Here is a 9,980-nt window from a genome sequence, read left to right as displayed (position 1 = left end):
TAGTTTTGAACTTGATTTTAAAACCTTAGTTATTGATTATGGTTTTGATTTAAATTTTTTAATATATATAAAATTATATGATCATTTAAAAAAAATATATTAAATAAATAATTGATATTTTTAATTTGATATAAAAATATTTTTGTTTAATTTTATTAAAAATTTGAAATTATATTTAATATAAATTATAATTAATTAATTATTTTAAAATATAAATTAAATATAACAAAATTATATTTATTCAAAACAAATAAAATATGAAATCATATTTGTAAAAAAAAATGATATAAATTATCATATTAATTAATTATTTTTTATATACTATAATGTATGTGATATGCGACATCACACATATACCTGTTCAATTTAAGTTTAAAATTTATTGTATTTTTGTTTTAATATATAATAATTCATTCATAATAAATAAATAAATAAACATCATACAAATAAATATCAAAGATATCTCCATTGAGCTCTAACTTGAAGCTTAAAACGGTAATTGATAATTACGATTTAAAAAAAAAAATTCAAAATCATAATCACCAACTACAATTTTAAATTTAAAGGTCATAGATCATATTCTATGACGTGGATGCCAATGTGGTGGAAAAGCATTAGATTAGTATTATTTTGGAACGAGGTTTAGCTTGTGGAATTTTTTTTTTTTAAAATAATGAGTAGTTTTGGTCAAAACTCGGTAATTTATCTTTCAAGCCTGCGCAGGAACAGTTGGTCATCTACTGGAATGGTTGATTTTCACTAGTATTTTGTTTTGTTCTACACCTCTAGAAGAAAACATTCAAGAATATTTTGGCCTTTTGAACCGGAAGCAGAGAATTATCTTGTCTTGTTCTTCCCCACCCCCTTTCTTTAAATAATCTTATCACATTCTGTCATTATTCAAGTCTTATAAATTGCACAAAATCGTGTTTCTTTTGGCCTTCTTATTTATTATTATGAGACAATTCAAGCTGCAGTTTTTGTCTACAGCAGTGACGAATTTTCATAGTTGACCAACTTAGCTGTTTCTCGTCATAGAACCTTCTTAATAGACCAACTAGGGGATTTTCAGGTTGACTCAACTCCGGTTTGGACGTAAACTTGGGGAAGAATGTGATCATTCCTGCTGTCTATAGTTGGAAGAATGTGTTGGGCTTCATATAGTCATATCCGATCTTGGAAAGGAACAGGGACCAGGGTTGGATGGCATATCCTTCATGAGGAGGAAAGCTTATTTCTGTAGAAAGAACTTTGCTTAGAGCTAGGCACAAACTTGAAAAAGTTCCAGTCGTTTGGAACGCTCCACTGAAAAAGAAATTCATTTAGTTACAGGGGTTGGTGTTTTTTCCATGAGAAACCATAGCTGAAAAATCCAAGGATCACAAGTAGGTTCGCCAGGGACGCAGATGATAGCCTTCTCCTTTGATCAGATAGATGGTGGACGAATCAAGGTAAGGGGCTTGGATGCCATGGTTATACATATAAAGCAGGTCCAAGAAAATGGACTGAACAACATCCAGTTGGTGAATTAGTTTGGGTGTCCAGCAACACAAATTGGTAAACTAATCAATGGCCGTTACAACTCAGTTCATATATTTTTTCATCTGCAGTCCTATAAGCATTAGACTTCATACAATTTCATCGTCAAGTGACTTAGATCAGACATCTCCTTATATCCTAATTCTACGTTAAATAAAGTGGCAACGCAATATATACTGATCCTACATAGAAATATAGTTCATACGCAGCCAAAACAATACCTAGGCAAGCCAGATGCTGTAGCGATATCTGCAACTGAATAATCTAAACACCAGTCACCTCCATGCTGAAGCAAAAATCAAGCTCTTATCTTCCCACCCAAAATGGAGAGCACCCATTTCCTCCTTTGCTGTGTACCTTTCACTGTATTCCCTTATGAGTTTCCGGACTGTATCACTCACATTCTGACTCATTGGACATGAAGTGAAACCAGCCATCATCATCCTTGCCCTCCATTTCCCTGCAGCCTCGTACCGTTCTACTCTTTCTTCACCCTCACATGCTACAATGTTAACTATGTCCCGTGCCAGGCACTGTCTTTCAACATTCACTCTGTCCTGGCTGCCCCTGGGGAGAGTTGCATCAAGAGAGTCGAACATAGATGAGTAGTAGTTGTAGGCTTCGACAAATCTCGGGAAAAAAGGGGCTGTGTTTGTGTTCATGTCTTGTTCAACAATAGTCACAAGTTTCGGGTTCAAGCTCTTAACCATCCGGAGAAGCTGATCTCGCTGGTTTACTGTTGAGACGCTCTCATCAGGCATGTGGTGCAGCTGGAAAGCAAAGTTTACTACCAGTGCTTCTCCAGGCTTACAGTTGAGCATTCCCGGAGTGACATTTGAAGTCTTTGAAGCCACTGCTTGAAATTCAAATGACAAATTGAGATCTTCTGCTAGATTCTCAAGCCTCTGCCCAATGACTTTTAGGCCCCCTACAGCACGTTGGATTGAGTCGGGGTCGTCCACTCCAGTTAACCTAATGTGGGGCTTTTTACCTGACTGTTCTGCAAGCGATTGTAACAGCAATATATATTGACTCCCTTGGTTTATTTCAAAATCTACTATATGAACTCTCTTCTCATCTTTAAATGTCTCTGTGATTGCACCATTAGCTGCTGTAAGTCCAAATCTAAAACATGGGCATACCTCAAAGAGGATCTGCATAGCTGAGAGCCGGTCCAAAGATGGGGGCTCTTTGCATTTCAGAGCTTTATAGAGGCATTTTCCAGAGGAAGCCATGCGAGCTGCAAGACCTTCCACCATGTAGGCTGCAATCCTCTGTGGAGGATCTCCTTGGATTGAGACTTTCTGCCGGAGTTCACTTATCATGGCTGATGCTCCATCAATGTTTCCTTCTGCAAGTGCAGCAGCACAATCAAAAAGCAACTGCTTGGTGGTCTGAGTAGGTATTAGTGATACTTCTTTGTTGCTGCTGATGCTACTTAGGTTAGAATCTGAGGATGAAGACTCCTTGGGTGAGTCATGGAGGAGTTCATTCCCAATCGGATCAGCCCAATCAGCATCAATCTCCATGCTTTGATCATCATCATCATTATCATCAAGAAGGGCTCTCTCCAATTCTTGAAGCTTCAATCTCATCTTGTCTTCATTGTAATTGATTTGATCTGGGCTTTCACACTCCAAGTAGTCTGACTCAAAAAATGAGCCTTCAGGAGTCATGGAGGAAACAGAATCAGCTATGAGCTGGTAAGAAGCGGTACCCTGTGGGTGAAATGGCCTTCCTGAAATGCCAGAACTAGGTGGGTGTATCAGTTCTTCTGTTGGAGAGTCGACTAAGTACTTTGGATCATTACTCTCACTACAGTAAGATTCAGTCATATACATGATATTCCGCTTATCAGAGCGGAATATTTGAGTAGAAAAGCCAGGGCCCGTACTGCTTCCCTTGAATGAATAGAGGTTGGGATTACCATAAGCTTTAGCAGATAGCTCTGCAGATCTAACTAAAGACATGGTTTTCTTTTAATCACTCAGTTTTCAAGGGAAACTGGTTGCCTCTAGAATTAGAGTCCTCTGTCACTAGTGCCCGATGTGAAATTTCTGCTAAACCCGGTAAACTGCAACTTAAGAACAAATGTGTTTCCTTTGCCGAGAAGAAGCACTAAATAAGCACCTGATGCTGCAAATTCTCAATAGAAATCTCCCCGAAATGTCAAGGATGCCTGCATTCGACCAAACAAAACAATGGAGGAACAAGATAGTTCAGCAAATCATAATCAAGTCAAGATATGTTTTGGAAGGTTGATGGATGAGAACTAGCTTTAACCTTATAACATAATGTACAGATAACTGGTATTCCATCCCATCAAATTTATTAGAGTTATTTTAGCATCTCTGTTTTCCATGCCAAAACTTCAACTCTCTGCAAATGAGGTTTCTCTCCTTCTAGAGTTATGACCGTTTCCCATCCTTCTATTACCAAGCCTTGTCTTCCATAAGCCTTAATATTTTTTTGACAATATTATTATTATTATTATTATTATTATTATTATTATTATTTTTTATTTTTGATTGGATATTATTATTATTACTATTTATAGGTAAATTTTTGTCCTCATTGGGACTTGAACCTGAAATTTCCCACAAACCCTCCCCATCTCTTTACCACTTGAGCCAGGCCTCAAGGGCTTGAGATAAATATAACCTTTTTTATTTTATTTTATACGATATTATGAATATTTTATATCCTAGGTAGACTTCAGCTTGACCAAACATATCATCCTGGGTTAAAAGATGACAATCTAAAAGGTTTCATATGGAGATCGAAGAAAAAATTCAGAGGGAGCTCAACATTGGTATCAGAAATTTCCCTTTCCAAATTACTTCAGTCTCATGGAAGAAGTTTAAGAGAATAGGAAAGGTTATTATATGGATGAAGAACAATCAACACATAGGAAAATAATTTGTGATTGTCAGTACCATGATTATCTGGCTGTGAAAATAAAAATGCCAATTCAGAATCACCATTTGAAGCAAAATAAGCAACACCTAAACAGATTATGAGAGGGTGTGTGATGAACAAATATCTCTGAAGGTAAATTTTTGTTTTCCCATCATTGTTTAATCAAGAAAAGGGGTATTCAAGCTAAACCCTCGTCTTCGACATTATTACAATTTTTTTTTTTTTGGATATTTGGTACCCTAATAGTTCAAAGATCCAATTTTTTCCTGTTCTTTTCCTGCTTCTTGGCCACTAAATTGAACACTGAAATTACAAAATTTTCCCCATGCTTCAAAAAACTAGCAATTAATTCTCATGACATGCATTTTTACTGTTATTTTAAAATGAATCAGCATAAAGTATTCAATGTTTTCAATATTATGGCATTTTTATCAGCAAAATCAATCATAATTTACCAGGACACATTCAAATAAGTTGCACCATACAATTCCAGAGGTTACCTAACTTGGAATCAACTCTTTAGTCATCCTGGATTGGTACTATATCAACTCAAATACAGTCCCACAAAGCATAGGAAAGAAGTTCTCGCTGATGCACAAAAAAAAAACTCTGATTTCACAATGTTCTGGTCCTAGTTATCTTAGGAAAACCAAAAAGAGATCACATTCTAAGATTAAATTATCAAAAAGCTTTTTTCGGGTCATCAGACATTTTTCCTCAGCATAATGGAGTCATGTCTGCAAATGAAATACACTTGTTCCATCACCATCAACTTGACGTCCATCAAGAATATAGGCAGACAACATTCATCTCAGAATCTATGGAGATTATAGAGTACAAACTAAAATATTGGAATGGTATGATTTTCAAGTCCTAGTTGAGAGGGTTTCAATTTATGTATGAAGGGCATGCCTCAGATACCAATTGAGGCCAAGAAGAAGATAAAACCTTCAAGCTTCAAATTCCCCTTTAAAATAGCAGTCAGATTACAACTTGTGATGGGTTATGATAAAAATCAATTTTGAAATTAAGTGAATATGGGAAAGTAGCCAACATCATCTTAAGAGAAAGATCTCTCTTCAGCCTACCTCCCCCCCACCCACCAACAAAAAAGGAAAAAACAAACCATGATTATACAAAAACTGAAAGACCAACAGGATTGGAGAAAAGTTTACAAGTTACAAAGAAAACTGATTAAAAAGCTATCTGAAGTCACAAAAATATCAGTCAAAAAACATATTTCTTTCTCCCTCACACAGGCCACAACAATTTAGAAACAACAGAAGAAAAAAAATTATCAGAAAAGCCAAAAATTACAAATTGAGGTTGGAGCAAACAGAGTCATCTCCTCAGAAGGAGAGATCTATGACCAATTAAATGGAAAATAGATGGCAATTAAGCTCATAAGAAACAAGGGTAAGAAACAACATATACCTGAAGCAGGAGCAAGACCTCAACAGGAAGCAACAGAGATGAAATCAGTATTTATAACCTGAAAATTCATAGATACCCAGATGGAGATGAGCATCAGAACCGGCTTCCAGGTAAGAGCAAAGTTTGGGTTTTAACCATGGATCACATAAAAAAGTAAAAAAAACAAACCCTAAAGGCAAATATACCTCTTTATGGCATCTGGGCATTAAAAAACTTGCAGATTGTGAGGTTTGGTAGGTTGAAAAGCAATAAAACACATAACAAACAAAATAAAGGTAGCAGCACAGGAAGAATCAACTTGGAACAAAAGATAAATAAATTAATGAATCAAGACCCGAACGAGGAAAAAAAAAGCTTAAAATATTTAAGGTTGTTGAGAGGGGTTTGAGCTACCCGATAAAGAATTTGAACCGATCAAACATCCAAGACCCATTTAGAAAAGTCCACCCCAAGAAAATCCCATCTTCTGGAATCTGAGAAAAGAATGAGGAACTCACCCAATGTTCTTTTTCCTTCGGGAGAAATTTCACAACTCCTTCCTTCAACCTTTGCAAATTATGTTTTTCACTTTTTCTTCATTTTTTTCTGTTTGTCATAATCTTTATACCAGCTTGTCTGACTGAAGTTGTTGACGGTACCATCACCCATGGCCTCTGCTCATGTGGTGTGCTCCCAATGCACCAAACACACCCATACCTTCTTTCATCACTCCATCCTGACCATCCAATCTGCGGATTGCCAAAAAAGCAAAACACAACACCATCCGATATAGGACATGTGTATGGCAAGGGTGAAACACGGTACATAATTCATGATGCAAAGGTGACGTGTGACAAACATATAATTGAATAAGGCAGCGAATTTTCCAGCAAAGAATCATGACATATGAAAAAGTCAAAGGTTTTCAGGTCCTCCATCAATCTTTACGTGTAGTGCAATGGTCAAACACGAGTAGATATGAAAAGACGGATGAATCCTCCAACCGTCGACTCGCTAAGCTGGAAATTGCAGGGAAGAGACGGGCAATGGAGTCATCAGGCGAAAGAAAGAGAGCTTAGCCGGTGGGCAATGGAAGAGAGAAGAAGGCAGCAATTTCCAAGGTTGGAAGTGGGAAATGAATAATTGGGAGAAAACCAATGATAAGAGAAGTAGTGGGATTAGGCATGGCAGAATGGCAAAAATTCAAGAAGCCATAGATTAATCTCTAATTTTCTATATACATAATGTGTTAATCATACACCAACTGTCTTATCTTGTACAAGACTCTCAACATTTTTGTCCCCCAACTCAGCCAATGACAGGGAGATCAACTATTTTGAATTCCTTTTTATCATGATCTTGTACCCAATATGTGTGACTATTGTAGCCAATTATTTTTTGCTACTTGAGTTGGGTTTCAAGTAGATTTTTTAACTAAAACTTGATTTAATAATTTAATATTATTTATTATTTATATCATTTTATAATTTTTTTAAATTAATTTAAAATATCTAATTTAATTTATTTATTAATTGATTATTTATGTTCTATATTTTAGTATAGATGAATGTAAGGTTTAAAAACATTATTGGTGGGTTTAAAAAAACATTAGTGGGTATATACAATTAAGCTTGGATTGGAGTTAAGTTAATAAGATAGGTATTTTTTTTTTTCAATTATTTAATATGTATTTTAATAATTTAAAATTTTTTCTTTTAATTTTTAAACATGAATCCCACTTTTTATAATGTATATGTGAATGTTTTTATTTGAAGTGTTTTAATTGATGTATTTTTTTTTTGTAAAGAAGAATAACTTATCAAATGTTTTTTTAGAAAACATGGCAAATGTTTTTTATTTTTATTTTTATATATACTTTTTAAAAGTGTTTTTTTGAATTTTATCATTTTTTTAGTTAAAAGTATTTTTTAAAAGCATTATGAAAGGAGCTCTCAATATGGATCATATAAAAAAAACATATTTCTATTCAATAAATATTTTAAAATAACAAAATTATCCTCATTTTTGTTAAAAGTATTTTATATATAATATTATAAAAGAGCGTTTATTATGGTTTTTATATAGAGTTTATTTAGCAGTAATTTTAAAGAGCGTTTTTTAAATTAAAAAGTGTTTTTGAAAAAAATGAGGTGTTTGAAAAATTTTAGAAAATACTTTTATATATATAAAAAAAAAATCACTTATAGTGGTTTTTGGATAAACACTTTAATAAGTGATTCTCCTAAAAATATTTTTAGAAAAAATACTTTCATTAAAAACATTTTGAATAAAAACATTATCAAACAAACTTTAAAACTGCGTTTAACAATGATTTTAAAAAGTGTTTATAGTATTTTTAACACTTAATTTTTTTTTTTTTTATCTTTTAAGCATAAAAAAACTAGAAATACTTCTCATAATCACTATCAAACGAACTTTAAAAGTGTGTTTAGAAGTGTTTATATTCAAAGTATTTTAAATGAAAGTATGTTTCTAAGTAATTTTAAAAGAATTACATATAAAATATTTCTTGATTTTTCAATACTATAAATAATTTTTCAAAAGTTTAAAACTAAATACCTAATATTTTTTCAAAAACACTTTTTAGATTAAAAACAATATTTAGATTTACAGACAAATGGACTTTAAATATTTTTAATAAAAAGTGTTTTTTTATAATCATCTATGAAATGCTTCTTCAAAACCATATAAGTGTTTTTAGAACCCATTTAATAATAATTTTATAAAACATTTTTAATATTTTTAAATACTTAAAATTTTTATGATTCAAATATCAGAAATATTAGACACGCTTTCTAGAATCATCCCTAAAGTACTCTTAATTTCCTCTTCAAAAATATTATTTTTAATAAAAAATGCTTTCGAACCTAAAAACGCCCTCTAAAATTTACAAAGCTAAAAATAGCATATCAATTTCTCCTTGGAATCGTTAAAAAAATGTGTGTTCCAAGGGTGCCAAGCATAATCTTGTGAAGTGCTGGATTCATACTAATTCTTTGCATCTTTTATTTTTGGTTGAAACATATTACTGCAAAGCAAGATCATTGGTAGCTCCCTATTTACCCATGATGCCAAAAAACACATGCTTCCAGAAGCGACATTATTGTAGCCGTGCATGGAACAATTTTTTTTCTTCTCCTTTGCACGGTTGTTTGTGTCAACCTTTATGATTAATTTCTTCACAAACCAGAGGCGGCCGCAGAAATCAGTGGAAGACTGGAAGTCCTAAAGCCAATCAATAATTGGATTACGCCTAACAAAAGAGGGAAACATGTTTCTTTCAATACTGGAGTGCCCAGTCAGTAGTATGCCGATACTTAATTTCTTCACTATTTTAGTTTTTTTCTCTGGAAACCATGGATTTCTTCTGCTACCCCTTGATTGATGGGCTGGTCGTTTTGGGAAGGCCAGTTTTCTTTAGGTTATGTTTGGTTCCCGGGAAGTACAAAGGAAAAAAAAAAATATTAAGGAAAATAATTTTCTCTTGGTTATTCTATGAAAAATATAAAAGAAAATTAAATATAATTAAAACTAATTAAAAACTTATGTATTTTTAAATTATTTAATATTTATATTGATGAGTTAAAATAAATAAAATAAGTTTGAAGTAACAAAAAAAATAATTTATCAACTTTTAATCTATTTTTTTATTTTCCTTCATTTTTTCTTTCCTTCTACTTTTCCTTTGTATTTTATTTTCCTCACATTTTCCCTCAAATTTTCCGGAACCAAACATAGCCTAGAGTTTTGACTTCACGCATGTCTGAAAATCCATCTCCAGAGTCCGGACCAACCAAGAGCAGTCCCCTCCCACAATGGATTTGGGTTTCAAGTTGTGGGCCTTTGGGCTTTTCTCCTAATTACAATTAATAACCTAGAGTTAGCTTCTTTATTGCTTTGTATTTGTAGCCCATTTCCAAGAAAATATCATGAGATTTGGGGCTTCTAATTCATCTCATGCTGATTGTTGAAAGTACATTAAAAAATTTGAACAGTTGGAAGATGGTTCAAATAATGGGACTAATATATAAAAAATGAAATTAGGTATAAATTAATATTTTAAATATAAATAATTTTAAGTAAAAAAA

At 33.1% G+C, this 9,980-nt stretch overlaps 1 protein-coding gene across 3 annotated transcripts; it reads right to left on the bottom strand.

Annotated features, from left to right (window-relative positions):
• Positions 1 to 1,495: 1,495 nt before the first annotated feature.
• Positions 1,496 to 6,553, bottom strand: LOC117906788 (scarecrow-like protein 1). Of its 3 annotated transcripts, none has more exons than XM_034819987.1 (3): positions 6,078 to 6,553; positions 5,893 to 5,950; positions 1,496 to 3,718 (listed from the first exon to the last, which is right to left on the bottom strand). In XM_034819987.1, the coding sequence occupies exon 3, from the start codon at positions 3,507 to 3,509 to the stop codon at positions 1,815 to 1,817; it is 1,695 nt and encodes a 564-aa protein (XP_034675878.1). In that variant the 5' UTR covers positions 3,510 to 3,718; positions 5,893 to 5,950; positions 6,078 to 6,553; the 3' UTR covers positions 1,496 to 1,814. The 3 variants fall into 3 exon arrangements, with proteins under 3 accessions (XP_034675878.1, XP_034675879.1, XP_034675880.1); XM_034819988.1 differs by having other exon boundaries at positions 6,286 to 6,553; XM_034819989.1 differs by having other exon boundaries at positions 6,390 to 6,553.
• Positions 6,554 to 9,980: the final 3,427 nt, after the last annotated feature.

This window comes from Vitis riparia, chromosome 18 (genome assembly GCF_004353265.1).
Source record: "Vitis riparia cultivar Riparia Gloire de Montpellier isolate 1030 chromosome 18, EGFV_Vit.rip_1.0, whole genome shotgun sequence".
NCBI lineage: Eukaryota > Viridiplantae > Streptophyta > Magnoliopsida > Vitales > Vitaceae > Vitis > Vitis riparia.
This window is presented reverse-complemented; position numbering and strand designations above follow the sequence as displayed.